General features: G+C 39.7%; 3 protein-coding genes across 5 annotated transcripts in view; 2 read left to right on the top strand and 1 right to left on the bottom strand.

Moving 5' to 3' along the window:
• Positions 1–317: 317 nt before the first annotated feature.
• On the top strand, positions 318–2,719 carry LOC146485528 (melanopsin-like). The gene has a single exon (XM_085103299.1). The coding sequence runs from the start codon at positions 998–1,000 to the stop codon at positions 2,039–2,041; it is 1,044 nt and encodes a 347-aa protein (XP_084959425.1). The 5' UTR covers positions 318–997; the 3' UTR covers positions 2,042–2,719.
• Positions 2,720–5,939: 3,220 nt separating this feature from the next.
• LOC146485529 (uncharacterized) lies at positions 5,940–12,558 on the top strand. Of its 2 annotated transcripts, none has more exons than XM_085103487.1 (3): positions 5,940–6,283; positions 8,921–9,044; positions 10,067–12,558. In XM_085103487.1, exons 1-3 carry the CDS (start codon positions 6,245–6,247, stop codon positions 11,080–11,082), a joined length of 1,179 nt encoding a protein of 392 aa, XP_084959613.1. In that variant the 5' UTR covers positions 5,940–6,244; the 3' UTR covers positions 11,083–12,558. The 2 variants fall into 2 exon arrangements, with proteins under 2 accessions (XP_084959613.1, XP_084959614.1); XM_085103488.1 differs by lacking the exon at positions 5,940–6,283 and adding an exon at positions 7,406–7,444.
• Positions 12,559–13,494: 936 nt separating this feature from the next.
• Positions 13,495–21,758, bottom strand: part of LOC146485530 (vacuolar protein sorting-associated protein 11 homolog) — a 39,616-nt gene continuing 31,352 nt past the window's right edge. For both annotated transcript variants that reach the window (XM_085103429.1, XM_085103428.1), the window contains 8 exons: positions 20,927–21,007; positions 19,497–19,544; positions 19,059–19,132; positions 17,967–18,062; positions 16,584–16,643; positions 16,015–16,081; positions 15,111–15,176; positions 13,495–13,854 (listed from right to left, as the gene is read on the bottom strand). In XM_085103429.1, the coding sequence (XP_084959555.1) occupies positions 13,756–13,854; positions 15,111–15,176; positions 16,015–16,081; positions 16,584–16,643; positions 17,967–18,062; positions 19,059–19,132; positions 19,497–19,544; positions 20,927–21,007 (591 nt within the window). In that variant the 3' untranslated portion in view covers positions 13,495–13,755. The remainder of the gene's footprint in view (positions 13,855–15,110; positions 15,177–16,014; positions 16,082–16,583; positions 16,644–17,966; positions 18,063–19,058; positions 19,133–19,496; positions 19,545–20,926; positions 21,008–21,758) is intronic.

Here is a 21,758-nt window from a genome sequence, read left to right on the forward strand (position 1 = left end):
TAGTACAGGGACGAATTTGTCAAAAAAAGAGCCTTTTTTATGGGTTTAGTGGGAAGGTTCGCAAAATTGTGGTAAAATATACAGCCGCAATTTTTTTTTTTTTTTTTTTTTTTTTGGCGTTCGCCGTGGATTCCAGAATTTCATTTTAAGGGAAGTTGGTTTCAAACCCATCCTCGTATCCAATCTTCTCACCCCACAAAACACGTAAATAGCGACTGGGTACGAGTCTGTTTCAAACCCTTATGGGCTGCCGACAATACGGAGGGCAACTTATTGTGTGAAGTAACCTTGCTTAGAACTCAGTGTAAACATGGTCATAGGTTTCAATAAGGCGGGCTCAATTCATGTCAAGTGTACGCATATACGTCATTGGCCTAACGCAGAGCTGCCAATCAATAACATGAACGCTTTTCGGTTCACATGTGCACGTTTCAAAACGTAAAATAAAAAAATAAAAAACGATTTGAACGCAGAGATGAATCCTTCCTAAACAAACGTGCAATTTTTAAAACAGAAACTGCTTTTCAGACTGAAACGCTAAGAGTGGCATGTCCTCAGTTTTGGCGAAGGCTTGGGTGAAAATTGAATACGAAAATTGCAAAGATAAATTCAGACATAATGACTACAGCCTTATAAATGGAGTTTAATAGTTATCACCGCTTTGACGTCAAGCAAATTTCAAATGTCACCTGAACGTGACTAAGAAACAAATAAAGCTTGCCATGGTATTTGCTGACTTGCCGGCTTGAACGGAAAAGAAATCCTCAATTGACGTAAACGATTTAGGCCATATTTGAACAGTCTATTGTCATGGTTTAAATGTTGAATAATACCTATCATTTCAAAGCTACTCACTTCTAAAGGCGCCCCAGCTCAGCGAAATGGCTATGTTTTCCGGTCGAGCTTTTCAAGATATTTTTACGCCACATTTAATTTTTAGTGGATTTTGCCGTGAACTATCCTGATCAATTTGAGGAGATTCTATAGTATTTTCGAGATGAACTTTTCGTTAAACGAATCTGCAGCTATCCTGAGCGGCAGAAGAAACGGCGCCAATGTACCTCTTTGGGATCAGTTTCTCGTAATTTGCTTGTTGTCCGCCATTTATCTGTCCGTCTTGGCAGTTCTGACGACCCTCGCAAATGGCATCCTACTGGTCGCTCTGTATCAAGATCCTTTCAGAACATTTCGCCAACCACCCACCATTTTTATCACAGGGCTAGCATTAGCTGATTTCCTCACTGGCATTACAGTCGATCCACTCTTTGCCTACTTCTATTTCGAAGTGTACAAAGACACAATTACAAGGGAACAGTACAACAAGATTTTAAAAGCGGCAGGAATTCTTTCCAGCGTGACAATGAACGTGTCTTTTTTAACGATACTGTTCCTATCCTGGACTCAATTGATTGCAATTTCGTTCCCGCATCGACACAAACAGCTCGTTACGGGGAAAAGAGTGGTAATTTGTGTATGCGGGATCTGGGCTTATTCTCTATTGTTCTCGACCTCGCTTCTCATGGGCGTTCCGGAGAAGATTTTTCAAAAAATAGATGTATATCTCAACCTCTCGCTTATCCACGTTCTCATTCTATTCGCCTACATCGCACTGCATGTTTCATATAGACGCCAAGTTTCACGATTTACACCCTCTCACGGAGACGTCATAAGTCAGGATTTTCGAATCGCGGACGCAACAGAGCAGCGTCGGCAAAGGGACCTGAAACATTTTACTGTGGTTAGCCTACTTCTCACAACATGTCTCCTCGTTTTCATTACTCCAGTGACCATAATGTGGTATATTACACTTTACTGCGGCCCGGAAACATATGAAGCCAGGGTGAAGGCCACAATGGCTAATGTTGTGATCGACACAACTTTGTTTCTCAAGTTCTTAATCGATCCTTTCATCTATGCGTGGAGACTTCCTAAGTTTAGGCAAGCAGTGAAGGCGATTCTTTCGCGGAGAAGCGCACCACCGATGGATGGCTTAACCATGGTAAATTTCAACTTCCGTGGCTCTATAATTCGAGGGAATTGAAAAGAAGAGAGCTCGAGAAACAAAAGACATTTGTATATCGATGATAAGATACACATTGCCCAATTTGTTGCAAAACTGACCACTTGAGAATTTGAAGAATGGGAAATATTAATTGTCAAGGCGGTAAACACACTCATGTGATGTCCAACGGAAAAGAAAAGAAAGAAAGAAAGAAAGAAAGAAAGAAAGAAAGAAAGAAAGAAAGAAAGAAAGAAAGAAAGGAAGAAAGAAAGAAAGGAAGGAAGAAAGAAAGAAAGAAAGAAAGAAAGAAAGAAAGAAAGAAAGAAAGAAGTCGGCCTCGACGACATGGAAAAAGGAAGGTTCACTCTTGACTATATATAGTTGCGGTTAAAGACAAACAATATTGGAAATATAATAAACAACGGTTCCTCCATATTTTGCAAAAGAAAAATGGTTTTAACCGAAGCCGGCACGAAACGTATCATGATTCTACTGACTATTGCTAAAAAGTATGATTTCTCCGGTCGTAATTAACACAACCTGATGCATTTGGCAGCCGTCCTATGCATGTACAGCGAGACGAAATGACGCAACCGGCTTAATTGGTGCTTAGTATAGGAAAATAATGAACCCAGAAAGTACATCATGATGATCAATCGTCTTTTCCAAGTTGCATTTGAACTTGAACTGAGGATTTCTCGTCGCTTAGTCGGCTGTATAAAAGGATCTCGGTACAATAACAAAAAAAAAACCAAACCCATATTTACCGCTTGTAAAATAATATCGATTTTGAGAAACGGTAAAGACTTCTATCAGAGCAGTGATATTTTTCTTCTCTCGGGTAAAATTTAAAGAGAATTTTTAGCTGAAAACTTACGCCAATTGCGCTTTCCATCGTCGTTATCCTTCCCCAGATTTGATCTGTAAAAACTCAAATCCATAGATCAACATACTGTAAACTACCCTGCTAGCAGAGTGTTTCATTCAAGTCGTTTCCGCGTCTCCGGTATTTTGCGTAGTTGGCTTGTGTGGCGTCCAACTACGCGCAATACCAGAGACCCGAACGACTTGGTACACGCTAAAAGGCTTGCCAGAAAGAAACGTTCAGCAACTAGGGTAACTATAAACAATTTAAAACATAAAGTTTAAAATATTACCTCGATCCAGAAAATCACTTTCTAAATACATTTCCTTCATTTTTAAGATCGTGGATTTTTGTTGTTGCGTAAAATAAGTCAGTGTACGATAAAATCCCCGGTTGATAAGCTCCGCCGCTTATATAAGCCCCCCTCCATCTATTTGTAAACAAAACTTTTATTCCAGTTATAAGCCTCGTCTGGGAGAAGGAATGACACCAGAATATTTTAAAAGATCAAGCTTTTTTTTTTCGCTATAATTTGAATTCTTATCATTAAAAACACGCTAACTCTTCCAACAACCGCGCACTGATTATTTAAAGAAAAGTTTCTCATACAGTGGAGCTCAGTTGTGGAACAGTTTGCCAATAGAATTACGGCTAGCCAACTTCCTTGAATGATTTTAAGACTAAATTTTTCGAGACGTCACAGTTGTAAGTAAGATTTTTAAACAAGGCCTCCAAGAAAAGAGGCATTTATTGTTTAGCTTTGTTTTATTTATTTTTAACTTTTTATAATCCTAGTTAGGTAGATAGATAGTTAGTTAATAATAATAATCTAAGTAGCTGATGGAAAAACCGTGTATAAATAAAGTTATCCTATCCTATCCTATCCTGTCCTATCCTATCCTATCCTATCCTATCCTATCCTATTCTATCCTATCCTATCCTATCCTATCTCCTATCCTATCCTATCTTATCCTATCCTATCCTATCCCATCCTATCCTATCCTATCCTATCCTATCCTATCCTATCCTATCCTATCCTATCCTATCCTATCCTATCCTATCCTATCCTATCCTCGGTTGTAAGACCCTAACTTCCGTATATAGGCCCATCTTTATGAACTCTCTATCCCCCCCCCCCCCCACCCCGAAAAAGGTATCGCTCATAAAAGCCCCCCACCCCTTCTTTGACTTGTTGCCTAATAAAATCACATTCATAGAAAAGACAAAACAAGTAGAGTACGGAACAATGATTTCTATTTCCTGAGATCAAAGTCTGAACTTGTTTTGTTATGTTTCGGTTACAGTTAAAGTTGGCGTTTCGAATTTAGTCTTGTTGTGAAATAAAGGACGTTTTGTAATCAGCTTTTTTTGAAACATTCTTTTTATTCTGCTTATAAGCCCTCCTAAATGTAAGCCACTCTGGAGATGAGCCTACCCAAAACCCCTTACGATGTAGTGTAAGCCCAGGGCTTATAATCGGGATTTTACGACATTCTGTTCAAACGCAATTTTCATGAAGAATCGAAAGTAAATTCTCCAGTTTACCTTAGCGTGACATTTTCAAGTGTTGTTTTGTGAAACATGTCATCTGTCAGTCGTTTCGTCAATCATTTTAACTCCATTTTATTTTTTGTGAATTCACCTGCTTTATATGTCTAATGACAAGCTCAATCCTGAATGCAGAATCGATTCTAATTCTGCTGCGATTAGCGCGCGAAGACCACTGTTGATTAACTCAGCCATTTTGGCCGCTTATCGGTCGAAAGCCTCGATAACTTTTAGTGGCGATACGTATTTTTTAAAATCCGTTTTTAAAGACTGTTGGTACTGATTTTTCAGGGAAAATCTCCGTACAATTAACAATGGACTTATTTAAGGTTACCCGATACCTTCAGAGGTGTCTCGCGTTTAAGCGATCTAGCGCGTCCAGTTTAAACTGTAGATACCTAAGCCCCTATATCAAATTAAAGCTTATATAGAGCTGACTATCAAACCATACCAAGAATTTTGAAATAAAATGAATTGTCGAATTTTTCACGACCTCTAATTGCGAGCGTCCGAATCACCTTTTTAAAGCTACAAGTCAGAGCGAATTTTGTTTTTTGCTAATTTAATTTGCTCCTCAGTTTCCGGACCCAAAGCGCTAAACAAACGTGTCTGCGTTTTGCCATATTCAATCGCAGTGAAAAGTTATAAAGCATTTTCCAAATAGGATGGAAAAAATGTGGAGCAATCGTACAAAAATCGCTATCGGAGAAAAAATATTTGGAAAGCAAAAATTCGCAGACAAGTTTTTGTTGTTTATGTTGTTAAACTAGCTACTGTCCAAATTTGAAGGCAAACGAACAAATTCCTTTATAGTTTTGAGTTTTAGCTCTTTGAAGTGGCTCCTCCAAGTGAAAAAAATTTATTCAAGAAAACAGCGCTAAAAATTCGGCAATTAATTTTATTTCAAAATTCTTGGTAATGGTTTAGTTGGATAGCCAGCTCTATAAGCTTTAATTTGATATAAGGGTTCAGGTATCTACAGTTTAAACCGGACACGCTACATCGCTTGAACGCGAGACACCTCTGGAGGTACCGGGTAACCTTAAGGCCACCTGGCGATAAAATCTGATGGGCAAAACTACAGATCATGTCATCAGAAAGATACTCTTTAGTTGGGATCAATAAAGGAGAATAAAATTTTCAATGTTTAAATAAAAAATAAATGAAAGCTGAGAGCAAAGAAGGGCTTCAATATGAAAACAATGAATGAACGAACGAACGAACGAACGAACGAACGAATATGAATGAATGAATGAATGAATGAATGAATGAATGAATGAATGAATGAATGAATGAATGAATGAATGAATGAATGAATGAACGAATGAACGAATGAACGAATGAACGAATGAACGAATGAACGAATGAACGAATGAACGAATGAACGAATGAACGAATGAATGAATGAACAAATGAACGAATGAACGAATGAACGAATGGACGAACAAACGGACAAACGGACAAACGAACAAACGAACGAGCGAAAGAAAGAAAGAAAGAAAGAAAGAAAGAAAGAAAGAAAGAAAGAAAGAAAGAACGAACGAACGAACGAACGAATGAATGAATGAATGAACGAATGGACGAATGAATGAGTGGATGAATGAATGAATGAATGAATGAATGAATGAATGAATGAATGAATGAATGAATGAATGAATGAATGAATGAATGAATGAATGAATGAATGAATGAATGAACAATGAACCACCCAAATCCCTACATGCTGTTCGACGCAGGCACTTTGCCACCTGTAGGCCTGTGATTTGATACAGCAGGTTTCCTTTGATTACAAGAGAGCTTGAAAATAACCTTTAATTTGAAGAGGCTTCATGAAATCACGACCACAAAACAACCTGGAGGGTATTAAGGTACTGTAGATACTTTGACTATTTACAGTCTCGAGAGTTTTTATTGATAATTAAAATCTCGGCAGCGTTGAAAAGAGAGATCAAAGGCGAATATTTCGTTTTTGTTTGTCGAGAGCGATGAGAGTCGTTAAGATTTGGCGTGTAAATATTGATAGTGGTTACACTCTGACTCGACGTACTGCAGTTGATTGTGTAGTTTGCCTTCTTAGATTTCTATGACATTTTTATTACGGGGATCCCGAATCATCGAGCCGGTTTGGATTCGAGTTCGAGTTCGAGTTGGACTTCGAGTTCGGGACTTCGAGTTGGACTTCGAGTTGAAGTTCGAGTTGGAATCGGGATTGTGCTACTATAAAAATACAAAAAGCAAAATATACCGTTATTTTTTGACTACATGAATTGATTTTATCAGGAGGAAATACAGGGAGATGTAAAGAACCAACCATAAGAGGACACAGAAAGAATATCAGCCCCAGATGGTGTGACAAATCGATATTATCGACTTTTTCAGGAAGTCCAACTCAAAGTCCAACTCAAACTCGAACTCGAATCCAAACTCGATAATTCCCCACTCCCCACTGCTACCTATTGCCGACAAAACAATGGACCAACGGATAATTTTCAAAGTTTAAATTATCGAAATTTGAATCGTTAATGGTCGTTCACACTAGTGCAATTTTTTTATGCGACTTTTTTCCGCGCTTAAGTTGCAGTTTCAAATCGTTTGTGTAAATTAAACCAGCGATGATTTTTAGCGCGGTTAATCTGTATCTAGGGGTTACAGCAATATCTGGCTGAAATGCCAGCTAGCTTACACGTCGACTGGCGTTCGTGCACAGTTCTTGGGGGAGGAAAATTTGTCGTTATGGGGGACAAAAAATTAGATTTAAAGCAGGAAGTGTAAACGCGCTTTCGCTGATTCGAAAAAATCATGAAAAACTCATTAGGAATTTTTTTATTCGTTTTTTTAAGGAACCATACCAGGAAGTATTGTAGTTTGCGTGATTCATCGTAGCAACGGTGTTAATTGAGGCGCAAATGAAGCATGTGTTTCTTGCATTAAAATTACGCGAATTCGAAACGAGTGTCAAAGAACGCATTTTTGATTAGTTCTTCGTCTTCCTAACAAAGGTTTAACCAAGCATCCTGCTTGGGAATAAGGTATTTTATAACACTCTTATCTTTTTATAAGAATTTATATTATAAGAATATCGAGGCTGAAATTTGCGAAATGTTAAATATATTTTAAGAAAAAAGTTAACCCGCGGCTGAGATTTTGAAAAGAATATAATTTAAGAATATATTTTTTGTGTGTTGAAAACAGTGTAAATTCGATACAATTATATGTTTTTAACTAAACCATATATAAAATTCTTCCTTTCTTTAAACGACAAAACTAGCCAATAAAACGATAAAAACCTGACTAGCCAAATGTTCGATGCTAATGACAGTTCGATGAACGGTAGATCCAATATATATGTATGCCATACACTATTGTTTAAGGTTAGTATATACCACACAAGTGAATAGTGCTTTTCGCGTGCGCTGATTGGCTAGCTCGGAAGTGATTAGCCAAGTACTACTCACCACCGAGCAGCCGAAGAGAAACAAGTTGGCTTCCCGCTACGCCACAGTCACTTAAGAGGAAAATGTTCGATAAAAGAGACGGCTATTACAAAAAATACAAAAACTGGCAACAAAGTTTGGTTTGACGGCATTGCATGCTAAGTTATTTAATCTTTCAAACTTCATATTCTAAGGCGAAAAATAAAAATACAATGCATTCACGAAAACTGTCGAGCACTATAATTACAACGTAACAATGAAACATCTTCATTTGCGGCATAGTTCAACAACAAGACAAATTTTACACAACGATTGAAGAAAAGACACGTAGCAACTAAACAAGTGCGTCCAGAAGTTTTATTTGTCCGCAAGAAAGCGAGACGGAACTCTCTACCATAAGAAATCGCATACCGCGAGCCGGGCACGCGAGGTTTTAAAATTTCCCACCATTTGTCGGTATATTGTAAAAAAAATAAAGTAATTTTTGGTCCACTTCTTACTCAGCTTGTGTGGTATATACTAAAACAATTATTCACCTCAGTGTCAGTGAAAGTGATGGATATTTACCTCGCCGCGTCGCGGCTCGGCTTGGCTCGGCTCGGTCTATCACTATTCACCTCCACTTTGGTGAATAATTGTTAAATATTCACAAGAATATTTTCAGCCTAACATCGGCAGAAAAATAAGAAAAGTCAGCCTGGACCGAAAAACAAATTTCTTTATATAAAAAAGAGTGTATATCTCTTAGTAAGTGTGCGGGGTGTGATTGGTCAATTTTGCGGGCCGTATTTCACTGTACGGTCCGCTAAACTTTAAATAGTTCCCTTTCCCACCTGCCCGATTAAGCTCAGCGATATAATAAATGTCTTAGTAACCTCGTTTTCTCGGTCCGTACTGTAAAGTTAATTACGGATCCTCGTTTTTTCCGTTGATTCATGGCCCGCGCGCTTCATTCTTGGGCCATAAATCAGCGGGAAAAATCTCGGTGCGTAACTTAACAGTACGGATTTCGAACTCGGTTAGTAAGAGGTATTTATTATCCTTAATTTTTGGCTTCGTTTTTGCCCACAGGTTGGCTCGGTTCGCGTCACGGTCGCCAAAAAATGCTGCATGTCAATACACGGCCTGTTATCAAAGCGTTGCCAGTTTTATCTTGTGTGCGCCATGGCTATCGTTATCTTGACTATTTGTTCAAGTAAGGGCTCGATCTACGTGTATAGGGCAACAGCATAAAGTCAGCAGTAGTCCATTCCAATCTTTTCTGAGCACACCTACGCGATTTGTGGGCAGTGCACTGTATAGTGCTCTACCCACTATGTCGTCAGGCATGTAACAGTGAGTGAGTGAGTGTCCGCAAAAAAAAAAAAGATCCGCAGCGCGTGCACAGCACTACCCACGTGTAAGCAATGCCGCGGTACCTATTTTTGTAAAAGGAAAAAACCGAGAGGGCCTCTCTATTCCAATCCCACTTCCCGCCGTTTCTTTGGGTCCCGTCCCGCGGTCCCGTGACAGTGAGCTATGTTCCAATCGCGTTTGACATAGCATTAGATTACTGAGGTAGCGAATTTTGGCTGCCTGATACCACCAAAGACATACATATATCGCAATCCTTCCCCGCGTCCCAGCTAGAGCGTAGAGGACACCCTACTTGAAGCTGTGGAAGTTAATTCATCCTGGATCATCTCGCTCTTCATTTTATTTTCCATCCCGCCTTGATTTGGGTTGTTTACCATTTACAAGCCGAGTTAAACAGTACGTCAGTACGCCATTTATACTCTGGGAGGAAAGGCAATGAGCGAGTTAATAAGTGTCTTGCCCAAGAACATAACACAATGACCCCGGTCTAGTACTCGTTTTGCAGTTTAGCAGATAGGACAAAAGCTACCCTTTTTCTAAAAGTCCTAGTTGTGACTAGCATCTTTCTTCCGCTAACAATATATTTTCTTCCCCTAACAATATATCTGTTTGATCCATACATGGAGTTAGCCTCTAACGCAAACGTTCTCAGGGGTTCCGCCACGAACCTCTAAGAACGTCTGCGTGGAAGGCTAACACGAAGGAAGACGATCGCCAAAGTGGGTAAATGTGTGGCTTAGCTGGCTTTCCTGAATGGTTCACTTACACATAGCATTAGTTGTGCAATAAGGCAGCAGAATAAGGGGATAGAGATTGCACACATACAGGATTTGAACTGTTCTTCTGTTTCTTTATTTCAAGGCTACAACTGCACCAGAAACCTAATCACGGACAAACTTCGCGATCAGCACTCTGTAAATACTGTTCCCTCCACTGGTATTAGCCATACTAAAAAGGAAGACGGCAGTCCTTGTTTAAAAGATGCGTTTAAAGACATTTTACTTGTGATTGTCTACAACTATCCATTTTATGACAGTATACCTCATTTAAGTGCACTTTACAGACCTGCCTTTCCTCATTTATTATTTTGCGGGCCGCCTCATAACACATCCCGACCTGGAATTCTCACAGTTAACATCTACAGAGGACTTCTGGGATACGAGTGCCTCGGAAGAGCAATACGGGAACATCCGGGATATAGAGGTTATTTCTACATCAGCGACGACGTCATATTAAATTACTGGAATTTCCCGGATTTTGACCGGGATAAGATTTGGGAGTCGTCGTTTTCGTTCGGTTCCACTCCGGTTTACGAACCTGCGAGCACGAATTGGTACTGGTGGATCTCTCCGTACGGGCTGAATAACTGCCGAAGAGCTTGCGAAGATGTAGCGAACATGAACTTAGGAGCGAAGAAACTAAATGTGAAATATCATCTAAGTACTCTTTCAAAGAACAGTAACGGAAGCCTGCGGTGCTTCAGCGGTCGCTCTGATATATTGTACATTCCTCGAAAGCATGCTAAAGCATTTTCAATTCTTTCGGGGACGTTTTACGACCGAAAGGTTTTCCTGGAAATTGCGATACCAACTATAATTCGCTTCCTGGAACGAAACGAAAATATTGGCAGACTTTCCGGGTACTACATCCCAGGCGATGTCAGACGGAGCGATCCTCGAGTGACAGATAGCAGGTTTTTCTGGTTTGTCTATTTCCCGAAAAACAAGTTATGGTTCATTCACCCTTTCAAACTTCATGGGAATGAAATGGATAGCAAGTTTAACTTGGTCATGCTGAAATTCATTCTCATAGAAAAAGTCAGGGCATTGACGAACTGCAAGCCAGTCATTCAGGTTTTAGGTAAACAGAAAACTTAAGGGGCAAGAGACGCAGTGTTGTTACCCTGGGTCACGAGGATTTTTTTGGTTTAAAATCCTGTCACTGCCATGCAGTATTGGAGAGAATTTTACCTGCCAATAAACCATATAAATGCAATGGTCACATTAGTACAGCTCCCTGGCAAATGTTCGTATTGTAAGGAATGTGGTATTGTAAGTAATGTAGTATTGCAAGTACTGTAGTATTGTAAGTAACGTCGTATCGTAGTAATGTAAGTACTGTAGTATTGTAAGTAATCGTTGTATTGTAAGTACCGTAGTATTGTAAGTAATGTAGTATTGTAAGTACTGTAGTTTTTGTAAATACCGTAGTATTGTAAGTAATGTAGTAAAGCAAGTACTGTAGTATTGTAAGTACTGTGGTATTCAAGTAATATAGTAACGCAAGTACTGTACTGTAGTATTGCAAGTAAATAAATGATTACAAAAAAATGGTTCCTCACGCATGCGCCTAATGAATGCGGCCGAAACAGTTTTCCACGGCTGGTACAATCTCGTCCCCAGAGCCCGCGTGCATTTTAGGCTAGCGGCGGCCATACGTCCTTTTTGGTTCCTTGGTGCTGTGCTGACCAAAAGGAACGCAGCCCCGTGGACGAGATTGCAGCTGCTACTGCCCGGGTGATATAGCTTTGCGCATGCGTAAGGTACTGGCCATACCGCTGAGCTGTGTTGTGTTACCATTACATTCAGATGTCTTAGACTCTTTGTTGTTGTCCTTTTTTTGGAAGAACGTCTAATTTTGGAGCTGAAGCTGAACGTTTTTATTATTGTTATTATTATTGTAACGAGAAACAAACATTGAAACACCTTTTCGTAACTTGCCCTTTTGTGCAGACGTTTTGGACTCAATCTTCCCTCTGGTGGAAGGGAAAAACCCTAAATTCAATCACCTTATCAGAACAAGAAATAATATGCGGATTCACTAGAGATATCTCTCGTCGTCTTGGCTTGAACCTCTGTTTAATTATTGCCAAATACTACATCTATACTGCGTCACGAAGAGAAGAAGAGTATATCTGGGAAGCCTATTGTGCTATATTAAAGAGTCAACTTGAAATTGTAAAAACACAAATCTAAGTTGCAAATAAGTCTTTGAGCCTTTTAATTTTATTTCATTTTTTTTTGCTATATTGCTTTGCAAGGCTGCCATGTGCGAGCAAGTAATGTGTAATTGTGTAATTTGTTGCTTAAGTTTGTAGTTTTAAAATCATCATAACTATTGTAAACATCGTTAGTACCGTATTGTAAGTATGTAAGTATTGTAAGTAATTAGTATCGTATAGCAACTAACGATATAATTGTTAGTACCGTTGTTAGCTGTATTGTAAGTTGTGTAGCTAGTTTGTTGTGAAGGTAACTATTGTTAAGTATGCTTCTTTTTTTGTTTTATAATGTAGTGTCATATAGTAATATAATTAATGAAATGTACTGTTCTGAAGTACTCAATAAAGTGTTCTTTTAAAAAAAAAAAAGAACGTTCTTATCTTTTTTTATCTTATCTTATTTTGGTAACTCATTGGACAAAATTTCATTTAATGAATAAAAAAGGCATCATTCTTGTTCAGTTACCAGACCAATGACCTGTCTTATTCAAAATCATTTATTACGCATGGCATGGTGAGGAAATCTTTCAAAGCACTTTTAACGTTTACTTCTCGGCAAGAGTTTCCATGAACTAAATCAGAATGAATATTTTCAGTTATTTGAACGAGCCCCCGTATGGGTGATAATTTTGAAAATGTATGCCATTCAATAGCATTAAGAAACTACGCGTATCCTCATAACACATTTCAGGCATTTCAAGAGGATGACGAATGAAGGAACGGACGAACAAAGCACAAGCCGGCTTTGCTTTCATTTCACGCTCTCAAATGCCTGTTGTTTGATGACAATATATGGTTTTATCCGATCCATGTATTTTTTAACAAAGCGGTTTTCAATTGAGTGTCGAAAGTAATTCGCGTTTACTTTGTTATTGCTTTACTACGCTCTGTGTTTGGTTGGCAAAATTTCGCGCCATTTTCTCAACCAATGAGAAGCAAAATCAACACCAATCGTGCCTCGCTCGCACGCGTTTTCCCGCGCTTGGCGCCGGTTACACTTATTTGCTTCGAGTTCTGATTGGTTCATTGCTCTGTTTGTGTTTACTGTGATCCTGGATTGCCCAAAGTAATACTTTGGGTTTGGTTTTAATACACTCCAATTGAAAACCCTTCTAAGGGTTAGATGATTTCACGTCATATTCCAATTAAAGATAAACACCGGTTCATTGTTATACCTTGGGAGGTTTTCAGGGGAGTCGTATTTAATTTACTCTCACCTCCAATATGCCTTCCCTTAAAACGATAAAAACGACAGCGTAGAAGGCTAGCAGACACAAGGAATTCAAGATTTTTCACTAAAACATGAAAAACTTTTATTATTAAAAACACCCGATTAACATTCCCACCACAAAATATATGCTAAACAATTTAATTTGCTATTAAAATAAATTGCAATATTCCTATTTGCTTTTTTAAAAGTAAGCTGCAACTCTTTTGACGGCTTTAGCTTAAGCTACTAGACAGCAAGGTTTTTATTGTTAACAAGTTCCTATGAATATTCATCAATTGTCCAACTGTTGGCCACAGGCAATGGTTCATGTCTTCCCAGCTAGCTGTGCGGGCTCTCTAAGAGTCTTTCACGCTGATCTGCAGCAGCTTCGTGGGACAAAAGACCCCGTGAAGGGGAGGGGTCCGTCACTAGTGTTACCTGGCGAACGAACACAGAAAGGAGACAGAGTTTAATAAAAGAGTTTTAATGTCAGGTGCATACCAATTCCAGAAACGCACCTAACATTGGTAGCGGTAATTGCTAGGTTAGAGTAGGGTGCAATTCCGAATTCAGAAATCGGCAGAGCGCGAAGGGTAACGTCGACGATTTGCATGTACGAGCGTGAAGTGCAATTATCACTTAATCCCTTCAGTAACAAAATTCACGATTTTGAGGTCTACGCGAGCCTTTTTAGTGGGGGGATATGTTCAGCTATTTTTGCTAACAGTAGAGGAAAAAATAGTGTACATGTACTTGTTCAACGGGCGCACGGCTTAGCTGTCCAATTACAGGTATCACATTTGAACAACCTTTTCCGAATTGACAGTTGTAATACGCTCGAATTACGCACCAAAGAGGAGCAAAGAGAGCCGATCACATAAAATGAACCAAAATATCACTTTTTTTTTAACCATTTAATAGCGATAGTTTTGGCCCTTTCCGCGAGCCTTTAGGCTTGAGTCATTATGCTCAAAAGCCGTTTCTACGCACCAACAATTTGTCCCTCACAGTGTACGCACCCTGGGAGCTCGCTGTTAGGACAGCACATCTGTCTATATACATTCTTACACTTCAAGTTCCAGTATCAACATGGGAATTCTCCTAATTGGTCTCTATGCTTGTGGTACTAATAGACCATATTCGTATTCCCGGTATTGAACTGGATCGAGCTTGCAATGGAGGCTCTTGCGGGGGAATATATTAGAAACTATTTGCATGTGAAAAGATTTCCCCCCATAAGCCTCGTGTGCAAGCTAGTTCCAGTTCAATACCGAGAATACGAATACGGTCTATTGGAAACGTTTGAAGAACAAAACAATTTATCCTAAGTGATCAGGTGCTTTATTCCCATCATCTGTTCGTTTAATCATGTCCTTGTGCTGGAAGGAGAAATGAGATGTTGATCACGAACGCATAACCATCACTTTTTACTCTTGCTAAGCCGAAGATGCTTGTCTGAAATATTGCTACAATGCCATAAAAAAGTTTCTTAATGGGCCATTTCCAAGTTGTTGTGAACCTCATTGTGAAAGCGAGGCTAAGTGCAAACTTTTCATTTGGAGATTAGTTTTGCTTGCATATGAATGGACCTAATTTTCATAATAAAAACTTTGCATTTCGCCTCGCTTTCATAAGGAGGTTCACAGTAACTCAGAAATGGCCTAAATAATTACCAAGCACTTCTTAACACCAACCTTGTTAAAAACACCACGGCCGTAATACTCCGCCACAACAGAAAATCCATCCGATGCTCGTTCAAGCTGCAACGACAACAACCTATTGAGTACATGAGCAATACAGGAAAGGGTACAGGCGCGAAAAAAAGATAAGAGACTGGGCGCCTTTTCTGCTAGGTCTCCCATCCTAATTATCAAAATGAATGTAAATATATGTAACATATATTTTGAACTGCGGATGAAGGATTAAATAGAAGAAAGATCCTCGCAGTTAGTACGCAACTTTAGCAGTTGAGAAAAGAAAGCCTGAAAAAAATTCAGCCTTGAACGGGATTCGAACCCATGACTTCTGCGATGCCGGTGCAGTGCTCTACCAAGTGAGCTAACACCGGCATCGCAGAGGTCATGGGTTCGAATCCCGTTCAAGGCTGATTTTTTTTCCAGGCTTCCCTTCATTCTCTTCCTCAGAGCCTCCTGTCCCTCTTAGCCGGCGGGGCCTTCGTACGAGGGAAAGGAGGCTCTGGGGACACAGGATTTGATTGGCTAGTCTCCTAACAAAAGAAATCTAAAACGGAAGTGAAAATGTTAGCGACAGAGCGTGGGATGAGCGACTGGTGGCCTGGCCTTTTTGCTAGTAATTTGCAAAATTTCAACTTTTCGCGCGTCCCGCGTGGCTCTGAAGAACAAAAGACGAACGCTCGCGGTCTAAATCGTCTTGTGCCTCCTATGGTCTCATCGTGCACCATCTCTGTTTTATAAAGTTTGTGTTTTGTGCCCCATAAGGTTATGCACATAAAGTATAAAATTTTCATTAAACGAACGGAACCACCCACCCACCTACCAATCCACTCACTCACCACCCTGTCCACCAACTCATCCACCAACCCACTCACTCACCCACCCTAGGATGACATTATCTCACCTGGTGGTGGAACTGCTCGTGCAGACCTTTCGCCTGTTCCTGTTGTCGTATGATGTCAAGTACTTTCCTGTATAAGGAGTGAAAAACTCGTAAGAGAAATTCAAAACCTTGTCGCCTAAACGTTTTCATATTTTTCTCTCGTACAGCAAAAACCTGATTCACGTAGGCTTATTCTAACTTTCAAACTTTTGGAGGGAGCCCCAAGGTGTGTCATTCTAATGGATGGACTGAACACTGCCTTCCTGTGGGGATGCTTATTATCATAAACAAGATTACAAGATGATTGTAACGCTTAAGTCTGTGCAATCAATCCTAACGTGTTGCAATTTGCATAACAGTTTTGGAGCGATGGTAAAGAAAAGTCTACGTTAAAACTGAGGTACAAAAATGTTTTGGAAACATCTTTATTCAGTACGAATTAAACTTGATTAAAAGTTCACGTTAACCCATTAGCTTTATCGGGCTTTGAACAACTGGTCCCTGAAGAGCTCTTTCTGTTGGTTAGTTCAGCCATAGAAGCTTCGTTTGTAATGACACAAACAGAAAGACCGAGCTCAATATAATTGTACCTGTTCTCAGGTGCACATATTGGACATTCATTGTCTGTTTCTGCATAACCCTCAAAACAGCTGACAAGGAACAGAGGCAAAGAGATTAGCTTTAGCATACATAACTTCTTGGCTCACAATCCTTCAATCCTTTAAACCAATTTTCTGTTATGTTATAACAAGTTTGTTCGAAAAGGAGCCACCTTGTCTGGGGTAGGGGGTTATCGAAGACACTACCTGTCACATGAACATTACCGACAAAATTTTATTGGCTTTAAAATTGTCGACACAAATATTCAATTAGCAGGAGTCAGCATTGCTAGATAAACAAGAAAAGTAAGGTTTGAATCTCAGTGTCATTTTTTTAGTGCTGGATAGAGGGGTGGCTATGCAATAAAGGCTCTATCATTTGAGGTTGATGAAGGGAGGGGGGGCGGGGAAGGGTGCAGGCAGAGACCACTATCTGTTTTGTGGTTTGGTGGGTCCCGTCCGAGAATAGTAGTTTTCACCACTTCCCTTGGACTGCAATCCGAAAAATCCAATTAGAAGGTAATGTTGGGTATCGATTTTACACATTCAAGATAATCGATACTAAGGTTTCTCTAAGACATATCGACACGAGAAGCATCGATTGGTTCGATTCTGCACAAGAAATCTCTTGGATCAGGAAGTGCTATGTGTATAGGACAATCTTTGCTGCCGTCATTGTGAATCAGTGTAAATATTACTGTGGTATGTTGCATATTCTGATATTCTGATATTAGCTTTACAAAACTGTGAACTTTATAACAATGTATTTACTTTGCCACCAAACCATACATTCTTTGTAAAATCTTGAACCAAGAATCACTTATTTCTCAAAACCATACCACGCTCAAATATTCAGAAAATACTAAGTTTGCCAAAATCCTTCAATTCATGGAGACCATTTAATAGAAGCTAGTTTTGTCGTTTCTTCTAATGTTTGCTTACGAGGCTCACCATTGTAAACAAAGATTCGCCTCTTCCACTGTGTTCAAAGAAATTTGTTTTCAATGCAGCGCAAATTTTGCGCAAAGCTTTCTACTCAACTGTTTCTGCGAGCCCTGTTGATACTTCACTGACTCAACCCGAGTATCGTAGCCCAGTAACTTACTCATCCTCTATGACCTACATTATTCATGGAGAAAGACGTAGAGTAAAAGATACCAAAACATTGACAAATATTGGTCAATATTGTACTTGTATTGGATCGATTTGAAAAACTGGTATTGACTTTTCCTCATTACGATATTGGATCGTTCAGTTTGATATCTGGATGCGGTTTACGATTTTAGTTCTTTTTGCGGTACAGTCACTTCTCAAGGTTGAGGATTAACTGGGCGATCACGTGCAACGCACGAGTACAACACGTGCTTTACTTACATTTGGTGAAATGAATGCTGACAAAGGAAATGGACGGCAGGAAGGTCCAAAGGGCGGGAACACACACTGCACTTTGCACCTTGAAATATTTTCGCGCTGAAACAGAGAATGCTATAGTCAAGTGCAGCTCACATAGCAAATTCCACGGTGATTTGATTTGAGGCTGCTTTTATGCTTACAATGCATATGTATACGCTGTGTGCTCGTGGCATCAAATCAAATCACCTTGAAATCGCAACAAAAACTGCATTAAAATCACCTTTGTAAACGGAGGTAACCCTCCTTTCTAGTTCAGAATAAGCCACGTGAGTGCTGTTTCTAGATCATCTTTGCATTACCATTGAGCCCCCGGTCAGTTGGTCAGCGGTCTCTCCAAATAGAAGACCATCCTCACTAATTTACTGCTTTGCTACATTCAAATGTTTACTATAAAGTTGACTGGAGCAACAAAACCAACACTGGGAATGATGTATTTTTCAATAAATGACACAGGCATACTCGGAAAAAAAATCCGGAGGCGAAAATCAGTAGTCGAACATAAGACCTTCCGATTACTAGTTCGGATGCTCTACCACTGAGATACAGGAGACTTGTGGGGGCTAAGGCCATTAAACTAGGTTCATGGGACAAACATCCTGCATGCTGCTAGGATTGGACAAACCAACACTTAAAAGAAACTGCCTTGATCCATTCTGAGAGCAGCCTGCAAGCCGTGAGCAAACTTCGTTTACAGGCTCACAGATTTGCATGGAAGAGGTGTCTGATCTAACAGATTGGACGGCGAAAACCGACAACGACAATGCTTGCGTATTAAAAAGCGGGAAGCCAACACAGCGATATAAACATGTGTAGTGCTTTCCATTTGCCAGAACTGGCCGGCCATATCGGCCAGCCTGTAAATCAAATGCGTCATTTTGAAGGGATGGTGCTGCAAAATCTTGAAAAATAATCACTCCGAAAATGGTACGCGCTATTTTGAAGAAATTCGAAGGACGAGCTTAAAACTTATCTTTCAAATTGGTACATTCCGTTTACGAACTGACCGGTCTGGTAGGCCAGTTCTGACAAAATGTAAAGTGCCTATGGTCTCACCTTGTTTTTAATTCTTTGATCTCTTTCCGCATTTTCTCAGTTTCTTCTCGATACTGACGAATATAGCGCTCATCCTGAAAATATACAAGTTGGCATCACTCAAGAACTTGGCACTCAAGGGAACCCCGCTTTGTCACTGAGGCATTGTTGCGAGACCGCCTTCCCTCCTACGGTATGTGACCCACGGCCGTTCTTGCATTTGACGCAAGGAGAACAAAACTCCAATCCTCTCATGGTGTTCCTGTGCCCATACCCAGAAAAAATGTGAGATTTCGCGTGGTACAAATTTACCTCCTCCGAAGTAGTTTTATGATAACTCATGCAAGGCGTCCTGTGGCGATGCGGTGGCGTTCAACGTTGTTGGTTCATATTTATAAAAGGTCTAACAGTGTGCTTTCAAAAAATATTCAACTCGCCACTATAAAGTAATTCACTCACGCTGGCGATGACCTCGTCTTCCAGCTGTAGTCGATGGATGATGTAATCCTAAATGGGAATAATGTTCAATAAATATTAATTATGATAAGAAGAAATTCTAATAGGTAGTTATTTTTCACTAAACATTATCGTTACTCCTGGTTCGTTGACCTATGTACACTTTATCCTTCTATTTGGAAGGGAAAGAACAAGGCACTGGCCAACAAATTGCTTAACAATCTGCATTACAGGGGTTCTCGGTAAAATTCCGTTTATCGAAGCCAAGCAAGTATTGCTCAACATAATCTTGATCAGGAAAAACCTCATTAGCATTTACTTTCAACACACAATTCACATATGCGACCACAAAACTAGTTTCATCGAAAGACCTCGTCCATTGGCCGCCGTGTTTGTTTTGAATTTGAAACGCCTTCATGTAAAAATACGCGAAAAGTAACGAACCCTAGTTCCCGGGAAACTTACAACATGTAACAAAATAAAATAAACGGTAACATAGTTCTGCGCAATAATTGTTACATATAGTCGTTAAAAGTCGTAAGGGGTTCGTCAGAAAATATCGTTGAAGTACTGTTCCGAGGGCATTTTTCAGTCTACTGTGTACATACATATGAGAGCACAAAAGTGGGTGGATTCCCGACTTATGACTGAAAAAATTGTGGGCAAACGACCAAAATCTCCGCTTATATCAGGGTTTGACTAATAATTAATATTGATATATTTTTAGACGTTGATATGGTTACCCTGTCAGTCAACCGATACCCATAAATACCCTTATACACCTAGGCCACTTATGTTTAAGATCGTTTCTTTCCCGGGGTCATTACTTCCTTCAGGGGGTGGGGAGGGTACGGAAGTACTTTCAACGGGTGGGGACTTTTGGAAGTCTCTTTTTTTCAAACTTATTAACCACCATCAGATTTAATCGTTATTACCCTGGGTCCGGTTGTTCGAAAGCCGATTAACGCTAATCCACGATTAAAATTTTAACCGAGGTTTTCACCTCGTTCGTTAAGACTGTTTTGAAAGGCTAATTTTACGCTAATGGTAAAGAAAAGTTTAAGGCAAAACTGACGGACGAAAATCTTTTATAAGAATTCGTATGGGTTAGTAAATAAACTCGAATCAAAGTTCACGTTAACCCAGGATTAGCTTAATCGGACTTTGAACAACCGGACCCTGGATTAGTAAACCCCAACAGTGACCACCACCTACAATTAGTTTCTGACATGTCTTGATATTTAAACAAATTCTCCTAACTTGTACCATGAGAAATATACAAAGAAAATAGTGAGAAGAAACTACGTGTTGATATTGGGGCTTCGTGAAAGGATCTAGAATATTTTGGTGTGCAGTAGGGTAACTAAGGCCTCGGAGCTTATCTGGGTGCCATACGCCTACTTTTCTAGCATTTACAGATAAGTGTTTGTTACCTTGACCACTGCCAGCGTTGCTGTAGAGTTGTGTGCCAGATTTTGTAGCACGAGAAGTGGTGACATGAGGTTTCCACGATCGATATTTGACTTGCTGTCAAGGAAATATGACCTAGCACTTGACGTTGTGAAAGAGACTGGAGACATATTTACGTATTGCAGCGGTTACGTGATTTGCTAATCTCGTACCCAGATGTTGAGACCTTCCGCGATTTCGGCGCAATTATCAACAAAACTTTGTGGTGGTTTTCTTATTTTCCCAGAAACTCGATCTCATTGATTCTCTTTTCCGAATACGATAAGTGAAATGTTACTGACATTTACAGCGACAAAGTGATCTTAAAAATCCATTTTAGGCAATGGGCCCTTTGCAGCTAACGGTCACATGGTACAAAATCACCTTACTGGAGAGCAAGCTACGCACTGAGACATCCAAAACAAGGCGACTTCATCCAGTCAAATTTGAATTTTCTTTGTTTGGATGTCCCAGTGCGTAGCTTGCTCTCCAGCAAGGTGTTTTTTGTACCGTGTGACCGTGAGGTACAAAGGGCCCATTCGTTAGCAAAGTGCGAGCAAAGTCTTTTATGCTGCAAATGTTGAGCATACGCAGTCATGTAATGTGTCGCATTCCCGACGCATTACGAGGTCTTTAAAGGAGAAGTATCATGGGGTTTATGGTATCTATCGTTAAAAATGATAAAATAAGACCTTCAATCAGCTGCCAAATAATTCTAGAATGACGAGAAGAAAGAAATCAACTCAATATTCTTGAAAGGAACAGCTCGTGATCTGTTCTCGCGCATTTTGGAAACAAAAATTCGAGAACTTGAAA

The sequence above is a fragment of the Pavona decussata genome, unplaced genomic scaffold (genome assembly GCF_977016875.1).
Source record: "Pavona decussata unplaced genomic scaffold, jaPavDecu1.1 SCAFFOLD_26, whole genome shotgun sequence".
NCBI classification, from domain to species: Eukaryota; Metazoa; Cnidaria; class Anthozoa; order Scleractinia; family Agariciidae; genus Pavona; species Pavona decussata.